Below are 16,875 nucleotides of genomic sequence, written 5' to 3' on the forward strand. Positions count from 1 at the left end.
AAAAGATGGGATGAGGCTTGCAGTTTTGCCAAAAATGCGTCAGCAAAAATCCAACAGTTTAAAAATAACATTCCACAGCAAAAGATTGCAAGGACTTTAGGTATTTCACCCTTTACAGTGCATAATATCATTAAAAAATTCAAGAATTCAGAGAAGTCTCGTAAGAGAAAAGCCCAAAAACCACAACGGATTGAATGTGATTCGACTCCTCAGATGGCATTGCATTTAAGCTGACATGCTTCTGTGATGGAAATCACAGCAAAGGCTCAGGAATAATTTGAAAAAACTGTTGTAAAAACAGTGCATCCACATCCATGGGTTCTGACGAGTTAACTCTTCACATTGTTTATGGAAATAATGGACGTTGTGTTCTCTGGACCAAAGAAGAAAAGGACTGTCCAGGTTGTTACCAGCAAGTTCAAAGGCCAGCATTTGTAATGGTATGATGGTATTAGTGGTTAACCTGCACATCTGTGAAAGGATCACTCTGAACATATTTTGGAGCAGCATACGTGGCCTTCTAGACAACGTCTTTTTCAGGGACGCCCATGATTATTTCAAAATGACAATGCCAAGCTTAATTTTGCACGTTACAATAGCATGGCTACATAATCAGACAATGATGTGATAGACTGGCCTGTCTGCAGTCCAGAACTGTCTCTAATTTAATATGTGTGCCTTATTAAACTCAAAATATGACAACAAGGGCACTGTATAGTTTCGCAGCTGAAAACTTGTATAACTAAAAAATGGCAAAAAATTGTGCTTTTAAAACTTGATCAGTTTGCGTCTTCATTCCCTAAATGTTGGTTAAGTGGAATTGAAAGGAAAGATGATGTATCATAGTGGTCAATTGTTTAATTGTTTGTTTGTTTTGCTTTGTTTTTTGACTAGGGGGGAACTTTCCCTTTTATCTAAACCCAAATTGAGCCTTGATTTAAAAACTATTGATTACTGATAAAAGCCCTTTGCCCGGCAGACAAGGACAAGTTTAAGGTTGTGCCCGTTGTAAAAGTATCTTGAAGATTATAAGCCTAACCTGACGCGATGCTGGCTGGTGTGTTGTGTAGGACTTCACTGGGGATGCTGGCTCTGTCGGGGGAGATTAATAAAGGCTTGTCCGGATGGTGGGCAAGATATGCCCTGGCCATTGACGGGCACATTGGCATGGCGCTGTCGCCAGGGATGCTGGGAGCAGCCCTGGCATTGCTATAAATAGAGTTAGCATCATGTGTGGCAGTAGTGGGGGAGCGCAGTTCACGCTGGCTGAGGGCGCCGTGCCCAGGGACGGAAGGGAGGAGACGAGAAACAGTAATTCCATCAAAGCCACAGCATTGAGACGAGGAGTCACCGGAGCATTAAGAGAGAGGCTGATGAGGATGTCACATAGATGCGCGTCACATAACACACACGTTCAAAACACAGGCATGTGAACAGTGCTCAGTGTACTGAGAATGATGCAGGGCAATGGGAGCTTAACTGTTTGAACTCAGTTTATTATTAATTTATTAATCTTAAGACTTATTATTCATCAACTACTGTAATTTATTCTGTAAGTTCTATGAAACGGCTATGTACATTCTGTATTTATGGCAGTAAAAAACTGAAGTGGGGGTCCATATATGGGTCCTTAACCTTGTTTTAAATGGTGAAGCTTTCATGCAACTTTTGTTGCTTAAGACTTGCATTGTGTTACATAATGTAAAGCCTCCTGCAAGTCACTTGAAACTTGTTTAAAACTCAGCTGCAACTTTCTTAACTTTGTGAAACAAGTGTCATGAAACAGCCAATCAAAGCGTACTATGTGATCACATCATAGGATATCATTTAAACAAGCTGATTTTAGTTGAGTCATTATGAACAAGAAAATGAAAAAGAATGGTCTTTGAAATAATGTTGCTTATTTGCTGGTTGCCAGTTAACGTTAATATGACAACGATTTTAATGGCTGCTTGTGCCAAAATTAATCCTGCTTTGTTAGCCTGCTGTATTGCTATTCATTTTCTCCTAATTTTCTCATGAAATGAAATTAAAATATACAAAATAGGTTAAATATCACACTGCAGCATATAAAAAATACTAGCTGCTAATTTTGGTGATTTAGCATAATAAAACTTACATGCACTAGCTGCGTAAAAGTTTCACTATATTAATTCAGCCTCAGGTTTTAGGGTTAAGAAAGTGGGGAATTAAAGTGTTGGCCCACTAGCCTTTGTTAGAGTTTAGCCTGCTCATCCTGGGTGTTAGTAGGTCTGATTACTGGCTGGCTGAATAAGGGGGTAAACGTCAGGATCACTGAGCAACAGCCTGGCTTTCCTACACTGCAGGACATCCAGGGTGGAAGTTCAGAGAATACTCAGCAGCTTAAGGGGCCTGGAGATACCGATGCTTGTGAGTGTTGTGTACGTATGAGTCAAAGAGACAAATGCATTGGTCACCTCGGCATGACCCGGGCTCTTATGCAAACATGTCTGCTGAAATTCTTCAAAGAAGTATAAGGCACCACTGACTCTGTGCAGTGCTGCATCCCAGTGATGGTCACTGTTTCAGGTCACAGTCATGACAGACAGACTGGAAGAAAGATAGGACTTAGGAGACAGAAGAAAAAGTGAGAGTAGATAATGACAATACTTAAAGATATTTTCACAATACAAAATGCACTGTAAGAAAGAAACTGTTGAGAGAACTTAAACTATCAGAGCAACATTAAGATCGTCTTAACAGCTGCTTTTGTAGTCATTCTTATGAAGATTAATTTGTTTAACCAACTTAGATTTGTTTGTTCATCCAGTGTTAGGTTGCCAATAAAATATAGTATCATTTTTTTAAAGGAGAAGTTTAGCCAACATTACATTTAGGCTATTCTTACCTAGAATTACCTATATAATCACTGATTATATTCCATTGTTGCTGACTTTTAGAGTTTCCAAGCTTCTGCTATGTAGCAGTTGGATCTGCATTTTGGTTTAGGGGTTGGACAGTAAGGTTCAGCTTTTCTGAAATACTGAAGACCACAGAGCGCTCAAAAACATCTCAGAAGCCTGAGGATGCAGCCTTGAGCCTCCTAGACTGGAGGCACTGTCATACTTTATAGAGACAAGCTTGGGGATTGGAAAGGACTAAACTGGGTGAAAAGTAAAAATGTTACTCTCTTAAGTCCTGAGGGGATGTAAGGAAGGCAACAGCCCAAGAAGGGTTATAATGTAAAATTTATGAGATTTTTATGTAATATTGATATACTCTTCATCGTGACAAGTTATGTAATACTCCATACACAGTATGCACTGTTGGTTTGCAATCAGTTTTATGTAATCAGATTATAGAAATGAAGAATTTATCACCCAGCACTCATTTGAAAAATGTGTCACTTTATGCATCCTTGAAATGTGTTACTTCTACATGATTACAAGATGGATTTCTTGTTTTTGAAGTTTACACATACATAGCCCAGTAAAATTGTAAACTATAATTCTGCTAGATTCTGCAGTCTCTTTTTATGTGTACCATAAAACAGTTAATGTTCTGGGGAAAAGAGTGGCTCCATGAATCTCAAAATGATTTTAGCTACAAAGCTAGAAATAATCCAAACACAATTAGATAAGATTACACTTTCAGAGTCATCAAGAAGATTACATTATGTTAACCAAGGATAATTTAGTCACATTTCCATAATAGTTTGCCGAGCACTGACACTGTGCGTGTGTAGCTTGTTAAATGCCATGAGCTGCCTCTCTATGTGTGTACAGTCTGTCAGCGTTAATCGTGTCCTCTATACAACTGACCGACCTACCCACTCACACATAGACATGACACCCTGGCTCATGTATCTGTGAGCCGTTCCGTACTGTTGCGGTGACTCTTCCTGTAAGCACAGCGGCTTTTGTCTCCCAGGATGAATCTTGAAGATTGGAGCTTCGGGCGGTCTGATTACTGATGCAAGGATGAAGTGCTTAATTTGAATGTACTGTATGTATGAGTTCACCTCGTAGAGGAAGGTACAAATTTAATTTGTGCCTTCGGCAAGGAGAAGAATAGGAAGAGGATAACTGATGTGCCGTGTAGCCTGCAATACACAACAACATCAGTGCGGCCTTAAGCCTGGAAGTCTAGGCTTATGATTCAGTTATTTCAAAACGTATAATTCAGTAACTGATTTTTTTTTAGTAACTGCTTTAAAACTAATGTGGAAGCTATATAGGTATGAATGAGGAATTGAACTGTGGAAGCAAATATGCACAAATATAGAGTTTAGGGGTTTAAGGCATCTATTCTGGGCCCTGTTTTAATATTTTTTGGCAGTGTCTATTTACACTAAGTGAAAATACTACTAACCACACAGCCTGGTTATTTGTAGTAACTCCGTCTGGTAATTATGTGACAATAGCACACCAAGACGCCAATTTTTGCTGTAAGTTTCATACCTTCCGTTGGGGACACCAGCACTGGAAGAAGCTGTGTTCAAGGGAAAATTAGAGAACAAGGTTATTTAGTATTAACCACAACAAACGTGAACCTAATGTTCCTGTAACTCCACATAAATATTAATCAATAAGTCATGAAAATATCAAACTAACCGTAACAATTGTTAAAGGTGAAACATTTTATTGGACAATAGAATGATGCTGGTTAGAACAGGGTAGTGGATAACACCGCCGCCCTTCATGTTTAAGAATAGGGTTTGATTTCCCATTTGGGCAAAAAGTGAGTTTGCACACTGTTTTCTGTAATTTTGAGTTTTTTTGGCATTGTAGTTTGGCAGTTTAAACTTTTAAAATTTTTAATTAACCCCTTAAATGGCCAGGTTTTATTACACTCTTCTACAACCTAACAATAGCTCAGCCAGTTTGCACTGAAGTCCCTGTAGTTACTGAATAATAAACCTTAGTATGTACTAAGCCTTGGATTTTTAAGAGAGTATGTTTATGTTCTTTTTATGTTTCTAAATGATTATGTACTGTCCATTATTATTGTCTTAAATAATAAAAAAATGTATTTAAAAAAATGTATTTAAATAAAATGTATTTAATTTCAATCAAAATAAAAATGTACTTTTTATAGGCATATGGACAAACTAGATTTTTTATTAAAATGCACATATCGCTGTTGTCGGAAGATAACCTCGTATCTCCAAAATGGTAACTTTACAGGGGACGTAAAAAATCAACTTTACTTTTAATGTAAGTCAATGGAACCAGATTGTTTTCCAAGTAATTTTGGGTCATTTCTTTTAGTCCATTCATGATGAATTTACATACAATGAAAAGGGCAACAGATATTTTCAAATTCTATCAAAAACTGAAAAATGAGGTTTTCTTCTTGCAACAGTGATATGCAAATACAAGCAAGTATGGATGTAAGCAATAGCAGAAACAAATCAAACAAGGACAATAACCCTGAGAGAGACAGCAAAAGAGAGTGGTTAGTAAGAATGACCTCAAGTACAGCTTGGAACAAAAGCAGAATAATTTTATATACATCTTTGCTGAAATATAGGCTAATAGTGCTGAATCAGTGGCAAGAAATAGTATAAAATAGCATATAATTATGTATGTTTAAATAGTATGATGTTACTTTGAACACTAATTATAAATAGTAAAATCACGCTATTTACTCTACATGTATATAGTAACATCATTATTTGCACTTAGTTTGCAAATAGTATCTGCTTTTTTTAATAAGCTCTCACCAACTTTAACTCAACGCTTCGAAGTGCACCACATACTTTACACAAGTGGCTACTCATAGTACATGGGGTGGTGGGTGATATAGATATTCAGCTAGATCGCATTTGCTACCATCTGTAGTTTTCTACCCTAAATCCACTGTGAACACAGAGAATTGAATGTTATTGGTTTGACATATTAAGCATTTGAAAGTGTTTTACGGCTACGGCTTATAAACAGCTTCGTCTGACTTTTTTTCAGGCTTGAAAAGGGAAATAAGTCAGGTCGCAATGATTTCTGGTAAAGTTCTATTAACACTTATATGTTAACCATTGTCCCCCCAAAGGGTTATTCCAACGAAGTTCACTTGACCTAATAAAGAATATAATGAGAGGAAATGCCAAGACCAAGTGCATAAGGACATGTTAACACAGGCATCTGGTCCTGCAGGGCGAGAGTCCAGCACAGTTTGGTCATTTCTCTACTCCTACACACGTATTAAAACTGATAAGTCTGAAGTCATCAAACTGTGTTGACTCTGGCCCACAAGAACCAAAATTCATTGTCTGATTTCTGGTGTAAAGGGTTTCATTTAAAGTGTGCCGCTTTCTGTTTTTGTTCATTTTCATAGGTGTTCCATAGTGGACCCAACTGCCACGTTTTTTAAGAACTCTTTCAGTGGATTCCATCATCGACACAGCAAAACCATGCTTCACATACGTCTCAGATTTCCCCCTTACTCCTTTGCTCCCTGCCTGTCCACAGTCCTCCTCTTTCTCTTGGGTCTTACAGAGCCATTGCAGGCCAGCTCTGATATGTACCAGAGCACTCCAGGGAATTGTTCTGGCAAGTCCAGCTGCTCTGAGGGCGTGGTGCTCCCTGTGTGGAATCCCCAGAATCCATCGGTGGGTGACAAGGTGGCCCGTGCCATCGTCTACTTTGTTGCTCTGATCTACATGTTCTTGGGGATGTCCATCATCGCTGACCGCTTCATGTCTTCCATCGAGGTCATCACCTCGCAAGAGAAGGAAATCACCATCAAGAAACCCAATGGCGAAACCACCACGGCCACCGTGCGAATCTGGAACGAGACGGTTTCCAACCTGACTCTCATGGCTTTGGGTTCTTCAGCTCCAGAGATCTTACTGTCAGTGATTGAGGTCTGTGGGCACAATTTTGAGGCTGGGGACCTCGGTCCCAGCACCATTGTGGGCAGTGCTGCTTTCAACATGTTCATCATCATCGCCATCTGCGTCTATGTGGTGCCTGATGGCGAGGTTCGAAAAATCAAACACTTGAGAGTCTTTTTTGTGACAGCAGCATGGAGTATCTTCGCCTACATCTGGCTCTACCTGATCTTGTCCGTTTTTTCTCCTGGTGTGGTGGAGGTTTGGGAGGCTGTGTTGACCTTCCTCTTTTTTCCTATCTGCGTTGTCCAGGCCTGGGTCGCAGACCGCCGTCTGCTGTTCTACAAGTACGTTCACAAGCGCTACCGGGCCGACAAGAACCGTGGCATCATCATTGAGACTGAGGGTGATGGAATGTTTACCAAGATGGACATGGAGATGGATGGGCAGGGGGCCAATTCCCACCACAAGGAGGTGCTGGATGGCATGCTGGCAGGCGTGGAAGAGGGAGGGGGCGGAGGAGCTGGTGGAGGAGGGGGAGAAGAAGAAGAGGCACGGAGGGAGATGGCACGTACCCTGAAGGAGTTGAAGCAGAGGCATCCGGAGAAGGACATGGAGCAGCTGATTGAGATGGCTAACTACCAGGTTTTGGTTCAGCAGCAGAAGAGCAGGGCCTTCTACCGTATCCAGGCCACGCGTATGATGATCGGGGCAGGAAACATCCTGAAGAAGCATGCCGCAGATCAGGCCAGGAAGGTGGTGAGCTGCCATGAAGCCAACGCACAAGAAGAAGACCCCCACACCATCTACCTTGAGTTTGAGCCCTCACACTACCAGTGCTTCGAAAACTGTGGTTCCCTCAAATTGGCTGTGGCCAGACATGGCGGAGACAGTGGCTGCACAGTGAAGGTAAACATTTTTACAATCTGCTGTGCGTTTGTCACTTAATGGCTATTAAGATAATATTAGCCCTTAAATGCTCAGAGGCATCCTGGTGGTAAGAATGGGCTCTCAAAGCTATTAGTGCATCACTCGATTTTAATGGAAAATTATGGAGATGAATTATATTATACAGCACTACTTACTTAGCATCATGTGTAATTCTCTTAAGTGAATTATCTTTCAAGCGTTTAACTTATTACGTGCACCACAGGAAATGAGTCTAAATATTATGAAAAGACAAGAAAATTGGAATTAATGTTGTGAAAATTAGATTAAAAGATCTGATATTTGGTGAACAGTTTACTCAGAGGTGAATGTTGTTTTTAATCATATTCATACTGGCTAATATACAGTTTGTAAGGATTTCAAACAATATACGCAATGTAAAGATCCTTTTTCATAAACAAAAACAGTTTCAAAACTGTCTTAGGACATTGTTTTAAGTTAACAGAGAGATCACTGTACACAGATAACACAGAGATCACTAAATATAGAACGGCAGCAATGTAACTAATTTTATCTGTGGGTGTAGTATTATTACTGCCAGTACAGAAGGCTCTTATGTGCACATTATTGCCTGTCATTACCTAGCCATTAACTGCCTACTGAGAGAGAGGATCATGAAGAAACAAACCAACAGAAACCACAGCTTGCTAAATTTCTCTGCCATTTTTTTTCATTGTCAGTTATCATTGTTACTAAAAGATACAACGTGTGTGAAGCATACTGGCCACAATAAATGATCTGAGACCGTAATTTCTGTATGATTAGACATTTTTCTGCCAAGACTTATTTATGACGATTTGTTTTGCATATCACTGCTGTCCTTGCTTAACTTCTAGCTAATATGATGCAATTTTATTTGTCATATTGGACCGACTCCATTGGTGCACTAAGCATGAAAATTACACAGTGTAAAGAACAGCTCCTGTGTTCAAAGTGCAGATACATGATTTTGATATAACAAGAACAATATGATTTTGAGGAGATGTCAGTGGGCGTATGTGGCCCATAATACACTGCATGTGAAAAGCATGCATTGCCTAGCTGAACAATGGTTACTGAAGACACACACAAAAATCAATTGGCCAAAATAACATTGTGTCCAAAGTTACATGGACAATAATTTCAATTCAGACAAATGATTATCATCTGCAAAATTATCACAATAAACAACATTACTATGATCCAAATTCAGTTACAAAAGTACTATTTGAGCATTAAAGGACCTTATAGCATGCTTCTTCACTGATGGTAATATAATTACCCTATAAATACCAACTGGGGAGCTTCTAATAGTTCCCTGTGTTCATTTTATGAGAAAGCAAAATTTTCAGTCTATCGCATTGGAGTTCTTCTTCTGGACACCTCATCCAACCAGAGAGTAGATCTCATGTGTTACAGATTCTGTGCTTCATTTGCAAGTGCCCTATTATTTTATATATATATAGTATATATATTATATAGAGATATAATGTTTTTAAGTAGTGTTCAAAGTATGTATGTAGTTAATGAATTGGTGATATTCAATTTGTGTAGGCTGTAATTGTGTAATCTTTTCTGTTGTATACCTATTTGAATTTAGAATGATAGTATGAAGGAAATTGTTTAATACAGGTGAAGCAAAAAAATATGTGGCACTTGAAAGAGAATGGAAGAATGATAATTTGCATAATATCGGCACTTATTTAAATGATCACAATGTTCGATAATATCATTTATCAGCCCAAGACTAGTCCAAAGTTTACCTTGTTACTTTTGTACTGGAGCTCTGAGGATCATATGATAAAAAGTAATGGAAGTCACCCCAATCACCCAAAAGCCTCTGTTGTGGAACCAAAAACTAGCCTGCCAGTTACTGTTATTTCACTGAAGTCTCTGAGTGCTCTTGGTCTGTAGCATTACATCACAGCTCTATCCTCTCTTCCCCTAGGTGGACTACCGCACTGAGGACGGCACAGCTAACGCCGGCTCAGATTACGAGTTTGCTGAGGGCACACTGGTCTTCAAACCAGGTGAGACCATAAAGGAGCTGACGGTTGGTGTGATTGATGACGACATCTTTGAAGAAGATGAACACTTCTACGTTCATCTTAGCAACCCGCGTGTTGTCCACCGGGCCGAGGTCTCCGTCCTGGATCCCAACGCTGTTGCCCCTGGCAACAGCCTCTTAGGCTCCGTCCCTGTCCAGCCCAAAGCCGCGCTGGGCTCTGCCCACACTGCCACGGTGACCATCTACGATGATGACCATGCAGGTATCTTCACGTTCGAGAGCGCATCCACGCGTGTGAGTGAGAGTGTGGGCGTCATGCAGGTGAAGGTGCACAGAACGTCTGGAGCGAGGGGCAAGGTGGCAGTGCCTTACCACACCACGGAGGGGACTGCCAAGGCTGGAGAGGACTACGAGGAAGTGGCCGGCAAACTGGAATTCCTCAACGACGAAACTATGTAAGTGTATGTTTATTAGGTTTTTTGGTTGATTTATTAGATGACATATTACAGTGTTTGGAATGTTAACTGTTGGACCTGCTGTTGTTAAACTAGTGGTTTTCCATTTACCCCAGATGTGGTCGGTCAGCAAAGACATGTTTGGTGTTCAGATTTTCTCTTTTTTAAAGCGCTCAAACCACATCCAGGTCTTTAGTAAGTTCACACAGACTTGTCAAAGTCGTTTGGGACACAGTATAACTTACAGTGAACTATAAAAATGAACAAAACTTCACTGGGTAGCAACTGTGGTCAGCCATTTCATTCAACAGATGTCAAAATTTGACTGCCCTTCACATGTATACATATACGCAGGCATACGGATGCTACCCAGTATGTTTGTGAATTCTGTTCTAAAGTGTTAAAGTGTTAAGATTTTCTAACTGAAGATATATTTTTAACTATATAAACAACAGAAATCATGACTCTAATCTAGTATTCAAATGCTTGCATGATGTATATAAAAGTGAACGGGAGCCGAATTCTGTGGCGGAGGCGAAAATCAGCACCGCACTATTGTCAACAATAGTAAGTCATAGTAAGTCTGAGACATGATAAAGGAGGAGAAGACATTTCACTGGTAGTTTATGGGGAAAGTCGTGCTCTTCAATTAAAAGAAACGTTAATATGGCATTCAGTTTCAGGTTTAAAGGTCTCTGTATTCAAAGAGACAGGAGCCTGGTCTAGTATGACTGACAATTGCCAAGAAAGACCTGGAAATGATTTGAGAGACATTTGAGAGCAAATATTTACTAAAAAGATTTGGGTGACTATTGACTTCTGGTGCTTGTTAGCACCATTAGCCTAATAGCTCCAGTTCTAAACTAAAGAAGCAAAATTTGAACACCAGTCATAGTCTTAGCTGACCAGCTACATCTGGAGTAAGTGTGAAATTATGGAAATTTGTTTTTTCAATGTAGCATTCCTTTAAAGCTATACAAATGCATGATCTGATGCATTGGTCTTTAGATGGTGATAATATAATTCATTAAATTGAGCTCAGTAAAGTGATATTGAATTATTTCCTAAAGAATTGGAATTGAATGGAAGCGTGAGGTCAAAGCTTTATGCCCCTAAGGATTATTTATAAACACAAAAGCTGGAGCAAACTTTCTATGATTGAAGGTAATCCATTTAGTCTGGCTTGAAATCTGTATCAGGGGGAAGATTTTTAGAATTCTTTTGCAGCTCCACCTAAGCATTATCTCAATAATCCATCTTTTGACCTTTTCTGGTCCCTGAGATGGAAAATGATAGTGAATGGGATTTGTGTGAAAGACACATAAGAATGATGGCAGATTCAGTTCCATAGGGCTTTGCCTGAGAGAGAGCTAAGCAGAATGAGTGAAGGATGAGGACTGGAGTAGAGCCAAGATAGAGAGAGAGAGAGAGAGAGAGCAAAGCAGAGATAAAGATACTGAGTCTTTTCTCGTAGCTGAGAATCAGTATGCTGGCAAACCTGTGCATTAAGCTCAGCAGTTGCTGCAGGCTGATGCGCCACTGTAAAAGAGAATATTCTAGAATGTGAGGTTGCCAGTTAATGGCTTAAATGGTTCTGAAATTGTGCTTATAACTTAAACACCACAGAGGTCATGCTTTATATTACCCCCTTAACATTCACAGATCCATGTAGATACTGAATAATAAACCATCCGTGAATGTTAACTGCCCCTGATATCCATGTAACCAACACTGCAGGTGCCCAGGTAAGTACAGAATAACCAATGTGCTAGATTTACACTATATGTCACTAGATTGTACAAGTACAAAGACTGCTTGCTTTTATACAGATTTTAAGTGTTTGGGAGCTTTCTGTTATTGTGCAGAGGCTAAAACACTATGTGTTAAGAGAATATGCTGGTTTCAGGACCACCTACAGCAGAGTGGTATGAATTCAACATCATAATATTTTCCCATATCATCAGATTACGGAAGGAGATAATATGTAAGCTTGTATTAATAAGGTTAATGCACCTGTGCTTCCTGAGTACTGATATTCTACGCATAAAGAATGCCGTACAAACCTGCGTTGACACCAGCAGTGGCGTGATGCTACAAAGAAGCTGGTGACAGGAGGCAGCATGGAGTCAGCGACGTGACAAAATTGAGCAAAGCAGAGCCAGGTTAAGGGGAGTCTGGCCACCTCCTGTTTCTCCCTTTATGACAAAACCGGATGGCAAAATACTCGAGTGCTCCTGCAAGCAAACAAACATGTTTTTTGCCATTTGTTTGGGACCTTTCTTTAATTTTGGAAAGTAGAATGATGAATTACATTAAAAAATCAAAGAAAACTCACCCATATGTTTCTTTTTTTGTACAGCAATCTGGTTTTGGGCAGTAGGATGTTAGCATTACTATTACTGAGAACTGATTGGTTGGCATTACTACTATTGACTGCTGATTGGTTGGTGAACTGATCAGCTCGTTGACTGAGTGAAGCGGTTCACACTCACTGATATCATGAATGTACATGAAGCACAGTTAGAAAGTCCTATAACTACAGTTCAAAAGCACCTAAAAAAATAACAGCAGTGTTGGAACACTTTATGCTGTTCTGTTTTTTAGAAACATAGCACATTTTTCTATATACATTTTTTCTATATAAAGCGTTTGCGGACTGTGATTTTGCACAAAAGCTCCACAGCAACCCATTCATTTTGGACTTGTTAAGGAGTGTCCTTAACATTTGACAAACCAAGAAAACATTATTGAGTGGCAGTTCTCATCACTAGAGATTCTCTGTAGCAAAGTTTATTCAAATTAGTAGTCAAGCAGTTACCAGTAAGAATTAAGCAGGGTGATACGTGCTTTATCTCCACCACTGTGAAACATTATGCCCCTGTTTTAGTTCCTAGATATTTGTTCCTAGAGATGGAGGAACAGCTGCAGTTCCTTCTCCACAAAAAGAAGGCAGCAATCGCAAAGACGAAACACTGTTTTCTTCTCATACTGACTGCAGAAACAGTGATGCATTGTGCAAGGATTAAATTCATAGACAAGCAATTTACTTATAGGATTTTTATTGTTAGCGGGAGCACATTTGATTTGTGATAAGAACCAAGAGGGACAGTATCCGATTTGTGGTCAGTTTGACTTTGTATACGCTCTGTAGCCACTAGCCAGTGAAGTACACTGTGCTGTCATGGTTTTTGCTTGGCATTCGTAATGCATTACAGCAGTGCGATTACTTTTCTATGAAATATTTTTTTTCCGTGAAACAGTTTAAATTCTTGTAGTCACATTATAATTTTAAGACTTTTGCAAAGAATTTGTGCAATGCATATACACATATTTCATCTCTATGTATTATATGTGCCTGTGCTTGTACGTAGTTTGCATGCTTGTCCACTACCTGGGTCAGCTGAATGCACGACATACATTGCAAATATGACCAAAGCAGAGCAAGCATGGGCAAAAACTTTCCACTGCTGTAAGCTCAACGAGCGGTGAACTGATGGATAAAGATCGCTGTACTGAAGAGCCCCAGCTTCACCTAAACAGGCCAGACAACATTTTTACATTTACATAAACAAAGTTTTTCTTACGAGGCAGCTGTTTTTGAAACATTTCTACTGGCTTAAAAAGAACCGTCCATTCGTAATCTTAATAAAGCCTGACTGGCTTTGTATTGCTCAGAGTAAAGGCAGGGAGAGTGACCTTTTAAATAATGTTTACTGTGAATGGTCATTAGTTTCTAAATAAAGTACTGAAAGCACTATTGGATTTTCCCATATACTTTCCAGCTGATACAAATGTGTTTGGCTTTTATCATGGAAAACTGAGTTTTCCTCATCCTTTTGAATGAAAAGTTTGATATAATATGTAAACGTTGTTAAAATTTCAAAATATATCATTTGTACATGCAGTCTATGTATGGAATTTAAGTTGCCCATATTTAATTTGTATTGCATTGTTTTTGTTATGTCACACATACATACATATGTTACATACATCCTGTTCTGCCTTCAGCAGTTTAGCCCTGCCCATTCACTTTGAAGTTATAAGCGAAGTTTCATCCTGGACTGCTTTATGAATTAGGCACAATATAGGGCAGCCAATCAGAACAGATCTCGTTTTCATATATAGGTCTTAAATGCACAGTAACAAAAACTGCCTGTTGAATTCTATTAATAGAGTGTAGAAAATTATCATGTAAAAATTAAGCACTGGTAAATAAAGCCACACATATGAAGGGAGCTCAAGGGAAAAAACAAAGTAGTGTAGAAATAAAGCAATGCAGAAGTAATGAGTTGTGATGGCTTTTTCCAGGAAGTATTCAGTAAAATAATCCCATTACAGTTTGAGAAAAGTAATTAGTCATGTGTAATGGATTACTTTGTTTGAGTGACTACCTCAACATTCACTAAGGACTCGTCTACACCTCTGTTCATCATTCTGGACACGTTGCTTCTTTTTTCACAACTTTATGCTAATTAGTTTAAAGTAGAAAATTATCATCATAACAGAATCGTTTAAACATGTACCAACACTGTAAACATTAACCAATCGATCACCCAGCTTTAGAACCACCTAGACTAGAGATTATAGATGGTGCATCATTTTAGAAGAATGGACATGTGAGAGAGAGGACTCGTGCATTGTGGCAGTCAACAGAATGATGACGAGATAGATGGACAGGTGAATGAAAGGATGGGTGGGTTCAGTAGAAGTGATGGAGCAGTGAAATGAAGAGGAGCGAGGGATGGAGTGCAGGTCCAGCGTGTGGGCTGAGCAGAATTAAACACCGTTGTGATGATAAAGCGAAAGGGATGATTTGGAGAGAGGAGAGAAGAGGTGAGAGGCAGGTGTGCGGGCGGAGGAAAGGTAGAGCGAGTGAGAGAGAGAGAGTGATTTGTTTGAGCAGTTAGCCCTCAATGTTCACAGCGTTGGTTGAGTGAAGAGGGTGAGAAGAAAGTGGGGTTGTGTGGGAGTGTGTGTGTGTTTGAGCCATGATGGAAACACTGTTAATCATGCATTGTGTGTGTTGTGTAGTGTTCACCATCACATCAGGTGTGTGTTCATCTCATCAGTGTGTGTCTGTGTGTGTGCGTATCTGTGTGTTTCTGTATGTGAGACGGGGGCATGGTGGTAGAGTGTGTGTGTGGGAGGTTTGAGTGGATAAGCCTGTAAGTGTGTGAGAGTGCTCAGTTGATTGTACTGTTATGTGTGTACTGATACTGTACAGCTTTCAAACATGTTTGCAGATGTAATGTGAAATATGTTGAATATTGTATCCACATGCATACATCAGTGCAGTGCAGGTCAGTATTCTTTGACCCCCAGAGAAATGGATGCATCCTTGGCACTCAGTATAAAATAATAAAATTAACCACTTGAACTTGAGCCACAATCACAGAATAAAGCTTTATTAAATTAGATTCCAGGATATGTAAAATCAGGGCTAGTTTATTTTCGAAAAAAAACAAAAAAAACAAATTAGGTAGCACATTATTTGGTCCACTGTAGATGCTTTATAAAAGCTCAGTCTTTCTGTAAGTAACATTCAACTAAATAATTATGGATCAGTGGATCTTCAAGTTGAGTGTTATTTTGATGGTCCACTCTAGATGCTTTGTAAATGCACAGTCTGTTTTTAAGTAACATTCAAGTAAATATCCATTAAATGCAACTGAACTTCAAGTTCAGTGTGAAAAAGTTTATTAAATCTATCCCTAAACCCTAAACCTAACCTCAAGGCAGAACCTACATCCACTCCTAACCCTAACCCTAATGTTGTTGATAATCAACTGAACATCACCAGAATGTTTGTTAATGATTTAAGTATCTATAGAGCATCTATAGGGGACCATCCAAATAAAGTGTGACCACAAATTAAGTTTATAAATGTCTTTCTCCATCTGCTACAAATTTTTCCTTTTGTTGTGCTGATTTTGCCAGGTTGGGCTCCATGAGCCTCTGTACATGCATGTTTAAGCCTATTGTGTCAACGTTTTAAAAGCATCCACTTTTTTGCTACTACGGCATTTCTATAAAATCCTAGTCTACTTTCATAGATCTGTTATGTGATGGGAATCAGGCACAGGTACTCGACCAGGGTACAAATAGTTCTGGGTTCTGATTGGTAACTGCGCTGTGCTGTACCATATTGTGAGATGGAAAAATGCCTTTACAGCAGTGTTTCTTAATCCTATTCCTGGCGACCCACTGCACTGCACAGTTTCAAGTATTCCTTGACTCAGCACAGCTGATCCAGCTCATCAACTGATTATCGAGCCCTTTATGAGCTGGATCAGCTGTGTTGGGCCAGGGAAGCAAGGAAGGAATAAACTACACAGTACTGTGTGCTGCCAGCAGCAGGATTAAGGAACGCTGCTCTATAGTGCTTATTGCAGTGAAATGAGCACTGTATGTAACCTGCATCTGGTAACCTCTGGTAAATAATTATGGGCTTTCTGATATTTCAGACCAACTTACTGATTCACAAACAGTAAAATTCCATAGGCTATGTCCGTGTGAACATGCACTTATCGGTACAAACACATCTGACAGATCGAACTGGTTTCCAAGCCTTATTATTTGATTATTAAGTGCCGTCAAGATAGTTCCGACTCCAAGCAACCATAAGGAAAGTGTTTCTCTAGAATAAACTGTCTTTTGTTTGGGTCTTTCCAAGCCTAACTATAATAAACCTACAT

The 16,875-nt window shown here is 39.4% G+C and overlaps 1 protein-coding gene across 1 annotated transcript in view; it reads left to right on the top strand.

Annotated features, from left to right (window-relative positions):
* Positions 1-6,367: 6,367 nt before the first annotated feature.
* slc8a4a (solute carrier family 8 member 4a) overlaps positions 6,368-16,875 on the top strand; it is a 57,488-nt gene continuing 46,980 nt past the window's right edge. The window contains exons 1-2 of the mRNA XM_036588935.1: positions 6,368-7,699; positions 9,666-10,180. Of these exons, the coding sequence (XP_036444828.1) occupies positions 6,371-7,699; positions 9,666-10,180 (1,844 nt within the window). The 5' untranslated portion in view covers positions 6,368-6,370. The remainder of the gene's footprint in view (positions 7,700-9,665; positions 10,181-16,875) is intronic.

The sequence above is a fragment of the Colossoma macropomum genome, unplaced genomic scaffold (assembly GCF_904425465.1).
Source record: "Colossoma macropomum unplaced genomic scaffold, Colossoma_macropomum, whole genome shotgun sequence".
NCBI lineage: Eukaryota > Metazoa > Chordata > Actinopteri > Characiformes > Serrasalmidae > Colossoma > Colossoma macropomum.